A 22,208-nucleotide genomic window follows, 5' to 3' on the forward strand; every position below is an offset into this window, starting at 1 on the left:
GCCTCAGTCACCAAATGTACCATTAATTTGGTTGTCTTTTTCTTCAGTACTTGGGGTATGAAGTTGATGAATGGTACTCTGTAATGGATGTGTGCCACAAATTACATGGTCTCATTTGCCTTTTCTGAATTTTAATGATCAGTTTATTATTGCAGGTGTGAATATTGTTCATACAGCCTAATTTCTGTATAATTGTAAAAATATAAATGGAAAAAATTATAAGTTTTTATCCAGTATATAGAAATAATGTATAATAATAGACTTATGTTGTGGTTTTACTTACAGAGTACTGTACTTCTTTTAAACTGGATCATACCATCTTGATAGGTGTAGGTAGGGTTTTTTTGCATGAGTGTGTTTTGGTTTTGTTTCTTTTTAATTGAAGTTTGAGTCTCTTTTAAGTTCTATGTTCAGTGTTTGTGTTTATTACTTGTGATCATGTAGTTGTGCCTTACATTGTGAAAGAATTTAGTCCAGTGTGCACTGTAATTCTTAAACTCTGTGATTTGGAAGGTGGCTGTGGATTTGAATGAGAAGGTGACACCCTGCATCAACCAGTTCTGTATAAATGATAAAGAAATGTTACTGAAATGTCATTTTTGTTTTCTAACCTGTTAAAGGAATGATAAATAACAATAAAAAAAAATTGGACCTTTCTAATAGACCAGTTATATCATTCAAAACTACCTTGCCCCATTTCAGGCAGCAAAACTGCTTTGAAATGGAGGATATATAGTTTTTACAAATTAACTGTTGGGAAGCTACACATCTAAAAACAAGCTAAACACTCTAGTTTCTTGGACTTAGGAGGAGCTGCAACAAAGGCTTTCACATTCCTGAGGACACAGTGATAATGACTGTTTTTCAAATTTGTTTTTTTTCACAGGTTAAATTCAGAGTAGTCTTTCCGTTTCCAGTAGCTGTACAAGGCTGCTGGATATCCCACATTCGATTAAAGTCCTTCTGTCACTGACTGTGTTCAGACACCACATTCAGTTGGACAACTGCCATAACTGGAAGACTCAAAACTAGCTCTTGTTTTGTTTTTTAGACTAATGAACATCTTGCTTGTGAGATAGAAAGCTCTTTCAGAGTGGAACTGTGTTGCAGAGAGAAGCCAGATGATTAATGTGGGAGATCAGTCCTATGAGAGAGACACTATCGAATTGTGGGAGCATCAACAAAAACCTGCTTCCTTCTGCCAGCACACAAAGCACAGAGCTTAGTCTGTCAGGTGTGACTGCTCTGGGCTTGAAATATCTTTCTGTCCTGTCAGAATTGGTTTCAAGACACTGTGAGGCTCTGGTGAGCACCAGGTATGATGCAGTGTGCAGCTGAGCTTGGGACTGGGGAGATGGAGCACGGCCATGTCAGACAAGTTGTGTCTAAATGTGTGCAGGTTTTGTGGTGTCCCTGTGCAGATCTGCTGTCTGCACTTTGTTCTACTCTCCTGCTTTACACATTCACCGCTTGGCACGGAGCCCGAGTGGCTGTTCCTTTCCCAGGAAGCTTGCCCATCATAGGCACAAGTGAATGTGTGTATCACAGCAGCCTAGGCTGCATTTGGAGAGACTGAACCAGGTAAGTGCACACATATATATACACATATATGCAAAAAACATTGTGTGATATTATAGTTTAGTAGGTAGAGATGCATAACTATCAGGAGCTATGGCTACACAACTATAATTTAGTGAAATTTATTAAAACTGAATGATGGAATTAGCCTTCTGACTTCTCTGGTGAATGAATTCTCCTCACCAACATAGGAGTTTTTTCCTGTCATGCTTCTAGGAAATTACAGGCTGTATTAAAGTTTCCCTGCGTGGAGACAGTCTTCCCTAAATGAAGCAAAGAGCATCTAGGAGCCATACATTTGTTTCATGGCTCATTCTCCCTCTCCAATTTATTCCTACATGGCATGGTCCAAACTGCTCACTTTTTTGTCTAGTTAAGTCAGAAATCTGTTAGTTTCAGAAACTTAAGGCATTCTGGAAGAGATAACTGTGTTTTCACTACAACAGTCTTCCACTGGCTCTGTCGGTGCAGTGCTGGCATTGTTAAATTTCAGAGGATTCAACTGGGAAGCAGAACTCCGTGCTTTTCCTGGTTTCATGTCTTGTGGTGTAATTGGCGATTGCCATTTCTATCTGTGACATCCATGCTTTCTGTAACAAGAAAAAGTATTTGTAAACCAAGACAACCAAAAAAATTCTATTAATTCAGATGCATAAACACACAGAGCCTTTAGTTTTATTTAGCCTTTCTTCAGGCTCTTGCTCGTAATTACTGAAGCAAACATGAATTATCCCAGAACTGAAGCTCTCCCAGCTGCTGAGGCCACTACACACTGCTGGAATCTGTGTCTGTGGCCAGACATTTCCAGTGAATGTTTCCTTTTTGACTGGAAGGTAGGATTTGCTCTGTTTTCTTGTACTGGTGAGGTTTGTTTCAGGCTCTTTCACCTGTTTTTCTGTGATGTTTATTTTTTTAATGCTGTTCCTCTGATTAAGACAGCCCCAGTTCTATTTGCAAGTGCTGTTCCCCTCCAAGATCTGCCATATGCTGCCATCTGAATTTCAGTTTCTATCATGGTGCTGACAGCATTCAGGTCTATAGTTGCTGTCATCCAGGCGTGAGGACAGAGGGTGATGACTGGAAAGATAATTTAAAATATGTAACTTCCTTCTCTCTCTGCTAGTCCAATGGTATTATCACAGAAGCTGAGTTGTCTCTGAATTTCTATGATTACACATTGGAATAATCTTAAAAGGATTAATCCTTTGGAGTAAAACCTTTAAAGGTCCCTCCCAACCCAAACTATTCTATGATTCTATGACATTGAGAAGATGGTAGCCCTGGTGTAAAGGCAGCTTTGAAAAAGAGAGGTCATATTTCATTAATAGAAGAAGGTAACCACTTCTTGAGTAGATACCTGTTCTAAGTCCCAACCAGTGACTTGGAAATGGAAAGAATTCACTCATTGCTTTTCCTGGAAAAAGTCTGCTGCTGCTTACTTTTAAGAATTAGTATTAATAAGTGTAATGACCAGTCTTCGCGAACGAAGATCCGGGGAAGGTCTTTACACCTTCCAGCCTGCGCATTGGATTTTTTAGGTGAGACACAGTGTGCGCGGAGCTGAGCCCACCCTTTAATCCTGAGGTTCATCTGCCAGGGCCAAGCAAGCTTGGACGGTGGCAGCGAGGTCCTCAGGATGTAGATGGATTGCCTTACAGGGCTAACGAGCTCCATCTGCCTGGGGAGTGTCCTGACCGGGAATCAAACCCGGGTCTCTGCGGTGACAGCGCAGCACCTTTACCCTCTAGACCACCAGGGGCTCCCGAATTAGTATTAGTGGTGGTCAAATTTCTGTGCATTAGGTATTGGAGAATGAAATTCAACTTACATGAGCATGCAAAATACTGTGAAGTGCCTGACACACTTTCAGGTGTTATATACAGTGCTGTTACTGGAAATGGGATATGGTGTGAAAATGAGGGGTAAATTTATATAACAGTGAAATTAATCATACCATCTGTTCAGTCTGAAATTGCAAGATGCATGTTGTGCTAGATGAGCATGAGACAGTTTTCTGATCTGAGTACTACTGCATGTGAGTTGGTGAGCAGGGTTTGGTATTGACTTCTCTGGAGGGTCTGATCGTCTTCATGTCTGTCACACAAGAAATGGCTCTTTTTTTTTTTTTTTTAAGCAATCAGAGTTGATAATGTTTTTCAACAAGAAAATGACTTGCTGTCAACCCTGATATAAAACTGGTACGTGTTCAACAGCAAAAATTCTGTAATAAATGTGTGAGCCAGAGCACTGAGGTGTTATTTTGTTCTGGTTGGTTCTGGTCAAATGTCACAGCTGTAATAGATTCTTATCACAGCTACCGTCCTCCTTTAGGGAAAGTGTAGTTGTGTAATTAGAGAAGAAAAATAAGGTGTGCTACTTACCTTGGCAGTCTCTGTTGGAGCTTGTAGCAAGAAGACTGCTATACACTGCCGATACCTATTTTCATGCTGTATTAGGAAAGCATTTCGCAGGCTGAAGACTGTGGAAGAATGTGAAGGAGTGATATAAATACATCTCATATGGCCGTCAGTCCCAATTTATATCTCATCAATTACGATTGAAGAAATTATCTATCTAATCACCTTTTCAACCCTGATAGGGTGAATTTTTTTGTTGTATGGGAAGCTTTCTTATTTCAAAATCTCAATTCTACTTGCATTTGTTTTATTTTTAAATACTTTATCACTGTGCAGCTAAGGTGATTTTGAGTCTAGCTGAGGATCATTAAGAAATATTTTCCTTCAAAGTAGACTAAATCATAACTGAAGTTAGAGGAGAACAAGTATCAAAAATTGAAGAGAAAGGCCCTATTTTTATTTTATTGAAATAAACCCATGTGACAGCTGCCACATAGGGAAGTGACTGCACTTGGGCTAATGGTGTGTTTGGGTTCTTCCTGGGTGTGTGCCTGAGCTGGTGCTCCTTTTGGGGATGCCCCAGTTGTCTGCTGGCAGCAATATCTTACAGGGCCAAGCATGTTGCCACCCTGTTTCCTGCCAGACTTTTGGTCCTGAAGATGACTTTGAGCATCATGTGGTACATTTCTTTGCAAGGGGACAAATTGACACGAATGTCACATGTCTGGAATGAAGGGGTGGCTTACGTCTGCTATGAAGCAAGCTTAGGGGAAGAGGAGGGAAAAGCATCTTCAAGCAGCCAAAACCCTGTGGCAGACAGCAGGCATACTTGGGTGGGCTGGTAGTACCAGTGAGGGGGACACAGCAACCTGTTCCAATCCTCTGGATTCACATGGCATTGCGTTTTTTTAAACTGAAGTTGATGTTACACTGAATGAATCAATGGTAACTGAGGTGTGGGATTGCCTCCCTGTGAGCGCTCGCCCTAAGCAGAGCCCTGCCCCTGAATCCTCAATCATGCAGCCTGAGAAGAGCTCAGATCTCAAGCTGCTGCAACAAGGCAGCATTTTTTGGAGCCTACCGCAGTTGACTTATCTTTTTGACAAATTTATCTATTTCATATAGCTTGCTCTGAAGTCTTCTGCTATGTACATTATCTTGCTGCTATGTAATGCTTCCAGTTCAAGTGCTGTCCAAGTACTGTCCAAGTGCTCAGAATGTTTCTGCCAGATGAAGAGCAGTATAATCCTAGTTTTGTAGAAAAGGGAAATGGAGCACAGACTGGTAAACTACTGCAGCAAATCAACAGCAGAAATTTGTAGCAGCGGAGGAGATATGTTTCTGAACTCATGCCTTCTGCCTGTCTGTGGTCAATAGGAAATAGAACTTTACAGTTCTTAAAATGAATTTTCTGGGCAATGCTTGGCATCAAGGTCTCAATAATATTTTTAAAAAGAAATTCTGTGTTTGTAAAAATTTGATACAGTAGCATCTAGTATACTAAATACAGTATACTAGCTTTGATACAGTAACCTATCAGTGGGTCTGGCCCCTTCAAATGTAGTGTAAAGCATTATTAGTGGAGTAATAATAAGTAGTTGCAAAGATTAAATTCAGAGCAGAATGATAAAAAGAAAGTGATCTTCTAATCAGAAATTGTGTTGCTGCTTACAGCCTTCAGAGATGGGTTCCTACTATTACACTTATGTATAAAGTTACATCTCTTGTAACTTTGTCATGGTGTTTGCAGATAGTTCTACTTTTAGGATAGCTTCCTGGTGTTATCAGCAAACCATTTTACCTCTTATCTCTACACTGATACATAGGTGGCTTTGGACTAGAATTATCCTGCAAAATTTTTAGCTTCCTGCCTGGTGCCAAAAGGGTATTTCTATGATATAACAACATTTTTTTTTCCTAGTACTTGTATTGAGCTTTGTTTATTTCCGAAGCGAGGTCAACCCTCAGCAAAATAATGAATGCAAAAGTACTTGTTAGATCAAAAATCAGGATTTCATTTTTGATTAATGTGATGGATCACATGCCCTTTCTGGGAACATGCTAACTAATCTTTTAGTGCCAGCAGTAATGAAAGTCTCCTTGAGACTACAAATAAATTGGCAACATTCCCCAAGGTCATACGTTCCAGACAATATTTAATTATTCCCCCCCCCCCCCCGCAAAGGGACATTTTCTGTTGACACTAGAAGGTTTGCTTGTTGTTTTAAACAGAATGGTGGAAATCTGAACTGCAAGCCCTCGATGATAATTTTTCTCGCTATTTTTATTGTACCCTTTCCTAAGGGGTCCTGTGTTAGGATGGGGCTTCCAAGTTGTTGCAGGACTACACGTTAGTACAGAGACTGCCATAGCTACAGCTGTAGCTGGAGAGAACAGCTGTAGCTGAGAGAGAAGTCAGGTCCAGCTTGCAGGATAATGTCATAACCAGTGGACAGAGGCTGGGCTGGGATGCAGAAGACAATTTTGTCTATCCTGATGCTTGATCACAAAGATATAAAGACCCTGATTAGAAATCTCTGAATGTAGGAAATGCTGTCTTGGAAAAAAAAAAAAAATCCAGAAATCTTATTCCCATCCCCATTATGGATTTTTTGGCCAGTCTTTTAGACGCAAACTCGAGGGTGGCTGCAGAAGCTGTCACCTGGCACTTAGCCTGGACTTACACAGGACATGGGGCTGCCCTCCCCTCCACCCTGCAGGCAAGAGGTGGCTGATGTGTTTGCTCCATTTCTGCTGGATTGGTAGGGAGACTTAGTAGGCAGGCAGACAGTGCTTGGAGCACATTTAAAAACGGGTTATTATTCTGTGTTCATTTCCTTATCTCATATTTAGTCATTTGCCTTTTATTGCCTAGCTTTATTTCCTCTCAGCATTGATGCTGAATGCTAAATACTCTGGGTGCATATATTTCAAAGTTATCATGAATTTTACAGGCTCTAGGTTTATTCTCCTTATCTATTGATTTCCTACAGAGCGCTCTAGCTCCCTAAGCTTTTCCTCTCAGTCTTTAGGATTAGGATGACCCAACAGCCAAGAGATTTGTGTTTCTTTTAATTCTCTTTGGTATGGGAGGCTCCTGTGATCTTGGCACTGTTAGACTGAATAGCAGAGTCGTTAAGCTGGAACAGACTTCCAAGATCATCAAGTTCCACCTTTGACCAAACACCACCATGTCAACTAAATTGCAGCACTAGGTGCCATGTCCAGTCATTTATTGGACACTTGCAGGGATGGTGACTCCACCTCCTCCCTGGGCAATCCATTCCAATGTCTAATCACACTTGCAGTGGAAAAATTCTTCCTGATGTCCTACCTGAACCTCCCCTGACTCACCCTGAGGCCATTTCCACTAGTCCTGTCCCTAGCTGCCTGGGAGAAGAGACTGCCCCCCTCCCTGGCTACAACCCCATTTCAGGCAGTTGTAGAGAGCGATTAGGTCTCCCCTGAGCCTCCTTTTCTCCAGGCTAAACACCCCCAGCTCCCTCAGCTGCTCCTCATAACCCTTGCCCTCCAGACCCTTCACCAGCTTTGTTGCCCTTCTCTGGACATGTCCAGAACATCAATGTCTTTCTTGTAGTGAGAGGCCCAGAACTGGACACAGCACTTGAGATGTGGCCTCACCAGTGCCGAGTACAGAGGGATAATCATTTCCCTGGTCCTACTGGCACACTATTTCTGACACAGGCCAGGATGCCATTGGCCTTCTTGACCACCCGGGCACTGCTGGCTCATGTTCAGCGAGATGTTGACCAGCACCTTCTGGTTCTTTTCCTTTGGGCTGCTTTCCAGCCACTCTTCCTAAGGCTGTAGTGCTGCACAGGTTTGTTGTATACAGGGTTGTTTTGACCCAAGTGCAGGACCTGGTATGTCACCCCATTGAAGCCTTGACCCATTAATACAGCTTGTCCAGATCCTTCTGCAGAGCCTTCCTACCCTGCAGCAGATCAACACTGCCACCCAACTTAGTGTAGTCTGTGAACTGACTAAGAGTGTCCTCACTCCCCTCATCCAGGCTTTTTACAAAGGTGTTAAACAGGACTGGCCCCAGTACTGAGGCCTAGAGAACATCACTAGTGCCTGGCCACCAGCTGGATGTAGCACCATTCACCACCACGGTTAGGTGTGTGAGAGCCTGCATCAGCAGCTCAGACCAAGGGGAGATCTGATGTTTCATGCCTGGTCTCTCATCCAAGCTCTGATTTGGTGACTTCAGAAATGTTGTTTTGGCAGGGTAAGGCTGGCCACTTGCTGGAGGTCAGTCCTCCTCCCTTCCTCTCCCAGCTGCACAGCACCAGTTACAGGAGGTGGTTTTCCCCAGTGATGCATTTGGATGTCTGAGAACAAGGAAGCATTGATGTATGGTGGGTGATTTCTGTCCTCTCGAGGGCTAATGGAGAGATGAGTAGGAGTAGCAATAGGAGGTAAATCCCCTCTCCAGCCTCCTTGAGAATGGCTGCTGTGCATGTGGGAGGACACCCAGGAGAACAATGTAGTGAGAAAGGTGAAAAAATGCTGCCTAACTAGTATGGAATTGAAAATGTACTTGGGAAAGAGGCCCGGGCTTTGAGAGAGGGTATTAGGACAGTTAGGGCAAGAAAACACTTGGCTTGTGAGAAAGAAGTAATTTGAGCCTTGATACCTCCTTTGGGGTGAATGGATAATACCTGAGAGTCACTGGTGCGTATGTGAAAGTCACTCTTAGAGGCAGGGGGCCATGGGGTGTAAAGTCTGTGGCAATCACTCATGCCTTAAAACGAGCAGAGCTGTGAAGCCACAGCTGTGAGGCACTTGTGTTTGCTCTTCAGGCATCTGGGGGTGGTTTGTGGACAAACAGCATCTTACCCTTACACTGCCACACACACAGAGTACACTGGCATGGCATTCAGATGCATGCAGGCACATACCTGTAACTTGGACAGGTTCAATGTTCTTCAGTGTTAGTCTGTCTAGTGGGATGGGCTGGTCCAGGACTGTGCAAAATCCGCCCTCTCTTATGAAGGACTGCAGTTCAGGAGTGAGGGAAGGACAGACAGGGATTAAGCTGGTGTCTGAACCCCCATATTTCTGGGAATAGAAAATGAAACTGGTTAGCTTGTTGTCTGCCATCTGCTCATGGAGTATAAGCACTAAAGGCAATTAAATTACATGCTTTCTCTTATCAAACATACACAGACAGTTTTTTTGCCTGAGGAATCTTAGAAAAACTCACTGGTACCTGGAGCTCTCCTGCAAGGTCATACCTTGCACTAAAAAGACACAATAGAAACACAAGTCCACAGGCAGAAAACAGCCAAAGGCGTTCAAAAGGATTTTTTCCCCTTTCCCCCTTATTTTAATAGCAGGTCTTTTTCTCCATTTCTTGGAGGTGTGTTTCACCATCTCCCCTCACATACATGCTGGAGACAGAAAATTCCCAGAGCTCCAGATGAGTTGCAGCCCTTCACAGAAGGTTCACCAACACAGGTATGTGGGACAACCCTTTAAAAGACTTGCCTGAGGGTACCAGGTCCCTTGAATTTCTGCTTCCTTCACCACCACTCTTTTAAGGAATGGTGCTGCTGGTCCCAAATCCCTCACTGCATGTTTTCTCTATCTCCCTTCTTTCTAGAGCAGAACACCTGCTTCTTTAAAAAAAAAAATAATGCAAGAAGTCTTTAAATCAGGCACAAACTTGTTGAGATTTAGCAAAGGTCAATTTAGACTTGGTTTACATCAGCTTCATAAACTGAATTAGCTAGATGCACTCCTACACTAAAGCTTTAGGAATTTTAGGTCATCCAGTGCCTTTCTTTTGTGGCTAAATACAGTTATTTATTATCTATAGAACTCTATAGCACCATTAATCAAGAAACATTTTCTTAAGCAAAGTCACTATATCTCAGCTTTAAGCTAGGGGAAATCAAGGCAAAGAGAGGACAACAGGCAGTGTAGGAACTGAGAATTAAGCCAAGCTTCTATAATTTTAGCATTTCCCTAGTTTTTTTCCTTTCTTTTTTCTTTTATTTTTTTTTTCTTTTCCAACAATTCTGATATCTTTGGGATAAAAAAAAATCTCATATTACTGAACTGAATCATCCAGGGAATATTAGAAAACTTTTTCCGTTTTTGAACCTTTTCTGAGGTTTAGTTATCCAGCACATGAGAATCCAGCACATTCCTTAATATCAGGTAAATATTAAGGTCTTTTGATGTAAATTTTGCCTGTAGTAGTGTTCTTGTAACATACTGAGCCTAGAAGCAGGGTTTTGAATCAGTGTTATGGTTTGCTAGTAGTATAAGGAATTATCACCGGTTCTTCATGCTGATTAGTTATCTTGTGTTTTTATCATTAGGTCAATCTGCTAAAGTACCTTCAAAATACTTACCAAACTAAAAACCATAACAACTGCAACCATGTATATCTCTATACATTATTACCTTTTTGTTGCGCTTGATTTTGGTTATTAGTAGGAAATCATCAAATAGGAAGAGGTAGACATCAAGGAGTCTTGTGCTTTCTGAGAAGGGAAAAAAAAAAGTCAATTTTATGGTGTGATTATTTTAAGGAATTGCTGCCTCTAAGATGAGGTATATTTGAATCACTGCATTGTACAAAATGCTTTTAACAATGATGCCTCACTTCTAGTAATTTACAACTACTTGTTCCTTATGTGAGTCTGTCTTCTCAAACACAGTAAATCATATACTGCTTCTTAATTTTGGCTACTTATACTTGTACCTTGCAGCAGCTACCTCATTCTGATTAAACAACTACTTGCCTGCCAGGAAAAATTACCTGAGTCAGTGTTGTACAAATACAACAAACAGCGTGCTATAGACTAGCAAATCCTGCCAGGTAAGCAGTGAAACTTCTGAAAATGGCAGAGATAAAGGAACAGGGAAGTACCACCTTTTCCTGGTATGCTGCCCTTTTCATATGCCTTTGCAGTGATGAAGTGTTATTTGATAGCATCATGCAAGGGTGATAGAAAGTGTTGTAGAAATCAACTTGCTTGTGTTGGATCACTTTGCTACCCGTGGAGTTAATGGCATGTTGTATGAGTGCTCTGCTCATGAACGGGAAGCCACCTGGCAGGATAACACCTTCTTGTTCCAAGGTATCTATCAGAACAGCAGACTTAGTAGAGATGAAGTTGAAATAAAAATAGGAAATACCTTTGGACTCTTCAGTAATTTTCAGTGAAACACATAGTAGATATGATGCTAGAGGGGTGAGATATGTTGACATCAGTCCCCTGCCATGTGGGGCACCTTGCATAGGACAATCTAAACTACCTGTTTCCCTGTTTCCACATTCTTCAATATGACAGCACAGGCTCCCTTTGAGTGGCAGGTTTTGGCCAGCCTGACTGATTTTTTCAGCACCCGGCAGACTGAGTATTCAGATGTGGCAATAAACAATCATACAGACTACTTATCCTTTTGGCAGTTTACCTGTATCTGAGTCTCTCTCTGACAAGCTATAAATTTGCTTTTTCTTTCATGCACCTGCCTAAGTGCTATTGCAGAGGTTTCTTCTGAACCTGCCATGACAATGTATAATTCTGTTAAGCTATCTCGCAGCACCAGGACATTCAGGGACATTACCTGCTAACATCAACCTCCCTTCATGAAGGAGAAGTCTGTTCGCTGAAGACAAAATGTTTTCACTGCTGTTTTCTCGTAAGCTTTGCTTCAAACACTTGACCCAAAAAAAGAGAGAGAGAAAATGGGTATTCTTGCATGTTTGATTGGGAACTGGGAGGTAACCAGCAGTTAAAGAAGATGAGCATACGTGTGTTCTTGTCTCAGGCTAAATACATCACACAGCTGATAACTGAGCACGGCTGTGTTTCTTCAGCAGTGCTATTGCTTAAACATATTCATGCTTTTGAAATGTTAAGCTGGAGTTTACTTTTCCGAAGTGAGTTTAATAGTTTTTGCAGCCCTGTATGTGAGCAGACAAAATCCTTGAGGTGAGACTCACTTGATGATGTTACCATAATGCTGCTTAAAGTCTGTCTATTTGGGTAAGAGGATTAGAACAGCAGAAAGGTGCACGCCCAGGTGTGATGTGTAATTTTTTGTAGTGTTACTTAAATGTAAATTAAAAGTTCTTTGGCTCAGCTCAAGGAGTGAGAGAGGCAAATAATTTGTAATTAATATCTATATAAAATGGTGGTAATACTTACACGTATCCCATTTAATTCTGTCCCCTAAAAACAAATATTGAAGAGTCTTCCTGGACTGTATGACTGCACTCTCTTGGATGCTAGCTAGGAGGAACCAATGCTGTGATCCAAGGCACTGTGTGTATTCAGCTACAGTGTTTGCAGCTGCTCCTGTTAGAGCCATCCCTAGTAACTAGAATACAGACAACCAGCCAACTTTAGACCACATTATAAAGATAGATAGGAAACTAAATCATCCCCAAGTTAAAAATACCTTTTCAAATCTGCTTACCTCTGGGACAAAGAACCTTTTGTCACGATCCCAGACCTGAGGCCAAATTATGACCTCTTGCAGCTGCCTGAACTTCTGAAAGTTGTCCAACCACTTGACTTTACCTTCCAGGTCCCCTGAAATGTGTGAAACCCCAGTCACTGCCAAGGTTGGCATAAGCAATCCTGTTTCTAGAAGATGCTAAATACCAATTTTCTCCGGTGAAAGCCAAAGTGCCTCATGTTAGGCCCCAGAAGAAATCTTGACGTCATTGTAAAAAATGCTTAAACTCTTCTTAGATTAACAGGGACAGAATTTCAATTCATGCATTCAAAGATGCTTAAATTCACTGCTAAATGAAAAGGTTGTGTTTACTAATCTGTCTGGGGAACAGAGGAAATCATATAAAACTCAATAAAACTGTAATCTTAAAAAATATCTTTAAAAAGGTCCTGCCTTTCTAAACTGTGTGGTACAGTGAGAGAAAAATAATTTTCATTATTTATAGCCTGATAAAAAGACTGTTGCGATTACTGAGAAGTGACTGAAATATTTAACTGGGATGGGGTGCTTCAGAATGCGAAAGATTGGGACTGTGTCATTGCAAATTTAGGGCCAATATGGGGAAAGCTCTCACAGACCTGCAACTTAAATTTCAACTTTTTGGGTTGAGTGATATTGCAGATGACTGTTTCAGACACACCTCCCCACCAGAAGGGTAATGCTATGACTGCAATTGTCCTTTATGCCACTGATTCACTGATCAGAAATGAAGGCAGATCCTTGTTGGGCGTCTGTGAACAAAGAGGGATCACTCCTCTATCTTTGGTTTCCTTTACCCAGAGGTCTCTGATTTCTGAAAGGATCTGTTTCTTTGCCAGTAATATTCCCTAGATATCCTATGGTCCTTTGGGACCATACCTAACGCTGCTGTCCTCCCAGCAGACATCCCCAGGCTATCAATGAGACCGCTTTATTTTCCTATGGGACCCGTTCTGTGCAAAAAAGTGTGCTTCTTGTGTGGCATTAGGACAGACTCCTCATGAGACTTGGCAAGAAGAGAAAGAACCCAAGTCTCTCTTTTAGATGGTAATTCTGTCACTGGAGTATTTACCCATGAAGAAGTAGCCCCAGATTTATGTATCTGTAGAAGACATTAGCTCTCTTGCTTCCTCATCTCCTGGGGAGATGCTCAAACCTTCAGCCTCTGGCACAAGGAGAAGGATGGCAGCAGAGAGTGACTCACCCTGCTGGATGGCTCAAGGCCCTGGTGTGTTGCTCGTGAGGATGAGGCACTGTTTGGCACTTCTCCTGTCAGGACTGCTGGGATAAGTGTTTTGCTGATGTACTGTATTGTCTGATTTCAGTGGGGACTGGATGAAGCCTTTGGGGAATAAATCTATCTGCTGATGAACTATATGACCATAAGGCACTTAGAGATACATTTAAAGCCTTTTGAGCAAGACTGAGTTAATAAATTATATAGAATTAATAAATTATTTACTTAAAACAAAATGCAGGGAAAAATTAATACCTAGACCAGCCCCTTATTTCCCACAATACTTAGAGAAAATCTGTAGCTGAGACAACTCTTCAGCTACTTTACATAGTAGAACCCTGTCATTAGTGAAAGGTCATGGACATAATATTCCCCTTGTGAGTACAAATTTATCCTATTACGAATCAGCCACAAAAAGTTTTCCCTAGACATAAATCCAACTCAAAGACTTCTTTGTTTGAGATATTTCTTGGTTTGTTCCAGTTTCTGATCTGCTCTTAATTGTTTGCCTGTCATGCAGATGATTCAGAGAAAGTGCAAGTGACTCACTGATTTGGGAGTCCTGTGGAATTGCTCAGAGAGGTTTTGACAGCATAAGGTGGCCCAAGTCATTCGCTACAGAATGAGGCTCAGGACTGTAGAAAGGCAGGAGCATCCTCATTGCATTTCTGCAGAGAGACTGGACCAATTCACACTCCAAAGGACATGCACAAAAAGGCCAGGTAACTTGCTAGTTGGTAATTGCATACTTGACTTTTAACCTTGGTTACTTACATATGGACTTTTCCACTTTCTCCTTAAGTGATTGGATAAGGCCTTTCTCTGTTTCATCAGTGCTCCTCTTCCAGATGTTGTTAAGGAGGAGAGGATAGCGCGTCAGTCGATGCAGAGGAGCGACCAGCAGCTCTGGCAGATGCAACCTCTTGCATTGTTCATTTTGTTCACACCACTGCTGAAGACAAGGAAAACCTGCCTTAGGCTTCAGCTTGCTCCCTGGCTGGGAGGTAGCAAAGAGTTTTCTGCACCATGAGCTGACTCTAATGAGACAGGGACTAGTGAAACATGAGTTTCTTTTGCAGAGAGAGCAAGGGCAGTATAGAGGCTCTTGTCGTGGTTTAACCCAGCAGGTAACTAAACAACTCATTTACTCTCCCCTCCTCTCCCCTCTGTAGGATGGGAAAGGGAACTTGGAAATAAAAAAAATATAATTTGTGGTTTGAGATAAAAGCAGTTTAATAAGACAGAAACAGAAAGAAAAAATAAAGTAGAATTAGAATATACCAAACAACTGATGCACAATGCTCACCACCCACTAACCTATGCCCAGCCAGTTCCAGAGCAGAACCCCCCAGCCAGTTTTCCCTCTAGTTTATATACTGAGCATGACAACATATGATATGGGATATCCCTTGGGTCAGTTGGGCTCAGCTATCCCTGCCACGTCGCCTCCCAACTTCTTGTGTCCCTAAATTCCTTGCTTGTGAGCTGGGGTGAGAGACAGAAAAATCCTTGACGTAGTTTAAATACTGCTTAGCAATAAATAAAAAATCACTGTTATCGGGATTACTCTCATCTTAAATCCAAAACACAACACTATACCAGCTACTAGGAAGAAAATTAACACTATCCCAGCCAAAACCAGGACAGTTTTCTACTTGGAAATTGCATCACTCCTCCAGATGCACTTTCTGCATTGCTGCTTCCCATTCCAGATGCTGTGTCCATGCTATCAGACGAAACAGTGCTCTTACTTATCTCCTGTTTTGATTTTCTCAGGAAAACCTGAGAAAATTAACCTAAGTTAGGTTTGAAGGCCACCTTAGGTTTTAGAGTCACTGCTACTTGCCACTGGGGAACTTTGTCCTCGGCGTGAACGTATGAAATTCTTGTCAGGGAGCAAGCGATGCGAAACGTCAAGGCCCAAGCTGCTGTTTGCCTGCTACAAAGACATGTCCTCCCAGTTTTGGGCTGCCAGTGAAAAAAGCCCACTACTTCAGATGTCTCTTTCTAAACCTGTAATGTCAAGGATCAGTCTTAGGTGTTTACAGGACACACTGGTCCGCTAATGATATTGGAAAGAGCAGAGCTTTCTCCCTAAGATCTCCACCACCGCACTGGCTGGAGCTTTTGCTTCAGGCAGATGTGGTGTCAGAAAAGACAGAACCTACTCTAGTGCTGCAACTTGATAAAGACGTCACTGATAGCTCTATCCAGCCTTAGAGGGAGATAAATGCTTGGTTAATGGTGTTGTTTAGAGAGAGAATTTAAGACGTGGCTTGATTTTTGTTTCGTTTTTAAATACTGTAACCTTTTCCTATTGTTAAAGTGGAGGTCATTGAGTCAAGGGATTATGTTGTTGTTGGCCAGTCTTCACGAACGAAGATCTGGGGAAGGTCTTTACACCTTCCAGCCTGCGCATTGGATTTTTTAGGTGAGACACAGTGTGCGCGGAACTGAGCCCACCCTTTAATCCTGAGGTTCATCTGCCGGGGCCAAGCGAGCTTGGACGGTGGCAGCGAGGTCCTCAGGATGTAGATGGATTGCCTTACAGGGCTAACGAGCTCCATCTGCCCGGGGAGGGGCCCCGACCGGGAATCAAACCCGGGTCTCTGCAGTGACAGTGCCGCGTCCTTAACCTCTAGACCACCAGGGGTTCCCAGGGATTATGTACAAAACACCTGAATTACAGAGGCTAGTAGTACAAATTTTCTACCTGCAAGAATGAAACCAGTTCTTCCGCTTTGTCTTCCCCCTCTTATCTGGTCTAAATTACAAGTATAGACTTTCACGTGTGCAGGTGAACATACATCAGAAGGGGGACTTCTTATCATTGTTAGCCTCTGCAGTTCAAGAAGCTGACATGAAATGTTATCTACACAGTCTGAATGAACTTTCCTAGTCTGCTGTTAAAATCCTGTCATAAGGTAGGAGTTCTGAAGAGTACAACAACAAAATCATCACTTTACTTTCAGGTAGATGCCAAAATCTTCTCTCAGTCTCAGTTTTTCCAAGTAGAAGACAGCAGAAGTATAATTAAGGCAATAAATCTGGTGTGTCTGGCAGAGGTCACCCTGGAAAAACTGCAGAAAAGACTTGGAAATTTATCAAGAAAGAACAATACTATGACAAAGGGAGAAACAATGGTTTTGGTTTTGTAATATTTTACCTGAGATTTCATTGTACTTAGGAAAATATGGGAAGAGGAAAAGGGGGAATTAAAAAAGTAAAGGGCAAGTTAACAGTAGTAAAAATTTAAAGCAGTAAAAAAATCAGTCAAGCAATGCATGGGAGCACAGTTCTAACAGCTCTGCAGATGTGTGACACATTCTTAGGCTTTATTCTCGTTAAAAATAAATTATTTGAAATTCATGTAAAAGTTGAAGATAAAACCACTATCTATGAAACAGCTTTGATGACTTCATGTAGCTTAGTATTTTTGGTTTGATTGTGTTAGATTGCTCTTAGAAATGATAGCATAGTATCATTCAGGTTGGAGACGTTGAATGTCATCAGTCATAAAATTTGTTTTGTCTGGGATTTTTTTCTGTCTCACACAAACATTATCAATAAGAATGTCTGAAGTCAGAGATAACAGGGTGAGAAACCAAGCTCTAACCTACCTTTCCCTGTTAAAAATCTTAACACTGAGGTAGGGTCTGTTTTAGTATTTCCCAGAAGTTTTCTAATGGCCTCTACTGCTAGGGAAAGTTCAGGTCCATCAATTGATTTTCTGTCTGTATTGATATTTCCAACTTTAAAAATAATTGGGAAGTTATGTATGTGTATGTGTAACAGGTATTTCAGTCCCACTGAGCTCTTAATTAAGCACTTAAAAACATTTGTGGGTCTGCTCCATGGAGTAAAGGAGGGTCTATGTGAAGGAATGGAAGAAGCCAGGAAACATCTAGTGATGGGGCTGGGGAGTGGTCTCGGGGAAACACTTTCCACAGAGCTTGAAGTACTCCTCTGCCACTGGCCAGGGTCTGGGCCAGGAGGGGAAAATCTTTCCACACTTTATCACGCATACATTTCCACAACTGCTTCAAACATGCCAATGAATAAATAGAAAAACATCCTGATGATAGGAGCTGCTTGAGGTTGAAACCAAACTGACTGCGACAGATGGCATGTCCTTGACTGACTTGATTGCTCTAAAGCACCTGCATTCTATGATAAATGATCTGCTTCAAGGACCTACTGCTACTAAAAGCAAAAATATTTCCAATTGAATTACCATTCTGAGTATGGAGCTGAAATCCATGGGAGAGTCTGTCTTGCTGACATGCTCCTTCACAGTTTGAAAGAAAGTTTTCAGAAAACTGAGACTTATCTAAGTAAGGGGGAAAAAGAGAGAAATTAACATCAGTGACCTGAAGTTAAGATGAAAACAACTTTCTTCCCCATCCCTGGCCTCTCCAAAGGCTCCAAGCCTAATGGGTGTCTATAGTTTTCTCTTTGACATTGCCAGAATTATCTTCAGAATAAAGCCTGTTCCTAAGCCCTCACTTGCCTCCTGAGCACAATGTTTTCACACATATTCATGACCGAGCTCAGTTTTAGGCCAAATTTCAGGCCAGAAGGAGACACCATCCACTTTGATACTGCTATGAACTGTTGTACCTGCATACAGGTGTTTATGGGGGCAGGGCTGTTTATAGGGTGATACCTATCCTTTAATTTTGACATTTACATATTTTACAATATGCATTTTTTCATTGATTCAGCCTGCTGTCAAGAAGAAACACATGCTGTAAAACGCAGGAGAAAAGGCACAAAAGGCACTCACAGCAGCTACTTTCTCCTAAATTTAATCACTATTTTCTATGCAAGTATGCGTAACAGATGATCTTTTATCATCCTCATTAATAAGGATATAAATAAGGACAACAAAAATAGAAAGTAAAATAGGAACTGTGTTAAAGATAATTCTCTCAAGACATGACCAAGCTCCAGCCAAGCTCAAAGCACACAGCAATATATACCACTCCTTTCTTTGAATGAGAACAAAGAAATCGACAAACTCACATCTGTTGAACTCTAGTAGTTGCCTGCATGTATGATCTTAGTCCAGAACAAACAAAAGGTGAAGCACATCAGCTTAAAATCTCTTTCCTTGTATCTCCAGACCTGCTCTGTTGGTCATTCTACAGCTCACCAGGTGTGTGGTCTGTAACTGAGCAGCAGTGCCTTGCTCATGTGTTTGAGTTCTGGTTAATTGTCCCTACTTTGAAGACCTTTTCTGATTTTCTTGTTTTGGCTAAAAAAGGAGATACTCACTATTAAGACAAGGGAAATACAACAAAGAGGAAAAAACAAACTCAGCAACGGTTTTAGGGCAAGTGATGTGATTGTGAGCAGTCATTCAATTAAGGCAGCTGAAGAATGCTTTCCGAAATTCATTTTGCTGTTGACCTTAAGGTATCCTGTAAAAGGGCCCTCAAGCTAAGGAGAACTTCTGTTTTGTTTCTAAAGTAATATAAAAGTTTTTTTGGATTTAGAGATTTCTTAACTTTCAGAGCTGAAAGCGGTCTCTCAACAACTGGCCAGAAGCAGCAAAGAGCTGGAGCACATCAGAGCCAAGCCTTGTGGCCTCCTTCCTCCTCGACTGCGGGAGGTAAGTAGCACATGAACACGGAGCATCCAGTCTGTGTGGGAGAAATCCTTACACACATGCCAAGGGAAACTTCAGCTGGAGAAAAGAGGTCACCGTTTTGTTTTAACTTGCTCTATTGGAGTGGCATAATAGACAGCAAAGTCTTTGTGCCTGCCTGTTTGCAAAAGGGAACTCATAGTAATTATTTTGCCATGCTTACTGTTTTGCTGTAAGGATTGTGTAGTAGGAGTTTATCTTCACAAATCCTTTTAAAAGTTCACTGCTTATGAGAAATAGTCTCAAACTTGCATTTACTTCAGAAACAACTGCCAAATGAGCTTTCCTCCATGTCTAAAATGCCTGTTTATCTTTTGCTGGAGACACAAAAGAATGGTTTGCACTGGTAATATTTGACCCTCACCGATATACCAAATAGAAATGAGAAATGACTGATTATTTGAACAAAGTTCCAAATGTGAACACTGAAACTGAATAGAAACTTTATGGATAGTTTGTTGTCTTCTTTTATTGGGCTGGTTGATTTCTGATCTCAGTAACACTTCTGTTTTTTTACTCACCTTGTTTAACTCCTCCAAGTTTGCAAAAAGTCTCCACAAATCCACATCTAAGAGAAATTCATTACTCTGGAGGTATTTTAGGGTGTTCAAAAATATCTTCAAAACCAAAACAAGTAATATTATTTACAATTTATGCCATTTCAATGTATCTCCCTCCCCCCCCAAAAAAAATAAAGTATTTGTGCTGTAATTATTATGAAATTATAATTTGATTTGGGGAGGGCAGACTATGGCATTCAGAGCAAAGTTTCATGCTCTGACTAAAGGCTAAATATTGGGGTTTGTGTGTGGAAGACAGTATGAATGATGTTTTTGGGGTTTCTTTGTGACTACCACAGAGGCAACTATATCCCTACTGTGTCCTCTGGTAGAAGAGGGGAAACTGAGACATCTGAAGATTCTGTGTGTGAAGGAATTAGTAACATCAGAAGCACAGTTACATATTTCTATGACCTTTCTAAATGTTTTCCTTCCTATTTCACGCATCTAAACTGTTTAGAGTTACTATGGGAAAAAAATTATATTGTTGAAATAATGTAAGTAGACGCCCTGTGAAGATTTTTCATCTCTTTGGATTGTTTAATTAACCTCCATTGCATGAAAACAGCATGTGTATTTATTAGCTGTTGAAGATTTTATGTTGTTTAGGCTGATTGAGTAATACTGAATCTGACCTAAATCTGAAAAAGGCTTAAAATTTATGGATTACCAAGTAGATTTTTTTGTTTGTGTGTCAAAAGCATTAATGAAAAACCTATCACCCAGTTGCCAAGACTGGATAGCTAGTGAGAGTGTTTGCTTAGCCTTGTGTAATTCTTTAGTTACCATGAACAGATTGACCTAAGACCTTAAAGGGGATTTATGGTGGTCTTAAATCTTCCTGTGGAGATTCATTAAAATCAGTGGAATATTTCTATACTTGGAAGTAAGTAGGTATCTGTAAACTGGTTACCCAAATGCACTGAGTTCTTTCTTTGGCAGGGGAGTTTGGGAAGCTGGCATGGACTGAATAGTTCATCATTCACGGGTCATGCAGAGCTGGCTAAGGCTTGTCTGTGGTTTCCTACATCACACTCACCAAAGGGCCTGCATGTCTGCTATTATCATCCCTCCCAGAATTCACCACTTTTTAATCTTTTCAGATTTCTGAACAAAGTGTACAGAAGGAAAGATCTTTCCTCCTACCTTGGACCAATAGCTAGTCCTGTCATTCCCTTTCCTCCTACTTCCTGTTCTGTCCCACCAAGGAGGAATTCAGCCCACTCCTCTATTTCCATTACTTTGCAGTACTTCTTGTACTATCCAGGCTTACTTTTCAGCAACATGGAAAATGTTTCACAAATCTCTTTCCTTTGCCTAATAAAAATCCAAAATTGTCTGTGCAGAATAAGAGAAAAATTATAAGAAAATATTTTTGGAAGTTTCAATCCTTTTAAATGGATACAGTTAATTTTGATGAGTAATGACTTTGAATAGTGCAGCTATTCTTGTAACTGTGTGTAATATTCTTGTTCATATTTCAAACTCTTAAAATTCACTATGATGGAGGTAACATAGATTTTTTGCAGGAGAGGAGCTGTTTTAAGTATGCTCGTTTTTATGTAATATTAGAACTACAGGTCTGCGGAATTCTGAGGTTTTCATGCTCTAGTCAGGATAATCTAACCATAGCTCTATATGAAGTTAAATGGAGAGGATAATGTTCCATATTAGTAGTACAGAAACATTCAGTTGGAATAGTACAGTACAGAAACAGCTGAGTGGAGAGTGGCTTCACTTCAGCTTTATGAGAGGAATAGTAGAATATCAGTTGAAATTACTGAAAGAATATACAATCAGATGGTAGTGCCAAAGCACTAGATTGCACCACTAGAAAGTGATGTTTAGAAGAAGATATGCAACCATAAAGACAGAAGCCAAAGGGAACTATGAAAACAGGATGAGCAAGAAAGATGGGAGGAAAAACCGAGTGCTTAATACATTCCCCATAGACACTTTCCCCACAGACACTTAATGAGAGGTTTCAGGTAGCTTTGTGTCTGCCATGCTGACAGCAGAACAAATAATGTAATTATTTTTGCGAAGTGAAATCTGAAGTTACCATCTTGAGAACCAACAAATGATCCAGAAAGTAAGTGCATTCACTTGTGAAAAGTTCCCACACTGCTGCTTCTTTTTTCACTTCTAACCGGCTGTCGACATCTTTCTGCTCAGTCTGTTGCTCATTTATAAATTCATGCCAAGTTTTACTCTATTGATTGAAGAAAAAAGAAAACCAGCAATTGTTTCATCAACCGCTTCAGACCTTATGAAAAGAATCTATGTTTTATTTCCTGCATAAAGAGCTCATCTGCCAGTATTAGTGATTTTTCTTCTGAAAG

The 22,208-nt window shown here is 41.0% G+C and overlaps 1 protein-coding gene across 1 annotated transcript; it reads right to left on the reverse strand.

The window, feature by feature from the left end:
• Positions 1–1,716: 1,716 nt before the first annotated feature.
• PLEKHG7 (pleckstrin homology and RhoGEF domain containing G7) lies at positions 1,717–21,976 on the reverse strand. Its single transcript, XM_027897861.1, has 11 exons — positions 21,929–21,976; positions 19,828–19,923; positions 17,891–17,986; positions 16,623–16,736; positions 14,431–14,605; positions 12,399–12,514; positions 11,544–11,637; positions 10,374–10,453; positions 8,861–9,020; positions 3,960–4,057; positions 1,717–2,168 (listed from the first exon to the last, which is right to left on the reverse strand). Exons 1-11 carry the CDS (start codon positions 21,929–21,931, stop codon positions 2,061–2,063), a joined length of 1,140 nt encoding a protein of 379 aa, XP_027753662.1. The 5' UTR covers positions 21,932–21,976; the 3' UTR covers positions 1,717–2,060.
• Between the last annotated feature and the right edge of the window lie 232 nt (positions 21,977–22,208).

The sequence above is a fragment of the Empidonax traillii genome, unplaced genomic scaffold (assembly GCF_003031625.1).
Source record: "Empidonax traillii isolate 1590-97213 ecotype Southwest subspecies unplaced genomic scaffold, ASM303162v1 scaffold564:size436517, whole genome shotgun sequence".
Taxonomy (NCBI): Eukaryota; Metazoa; Chordata; class Aves; order Passeriformes; family Tyrannidae; genus Empidonax; species Empidonax traillii.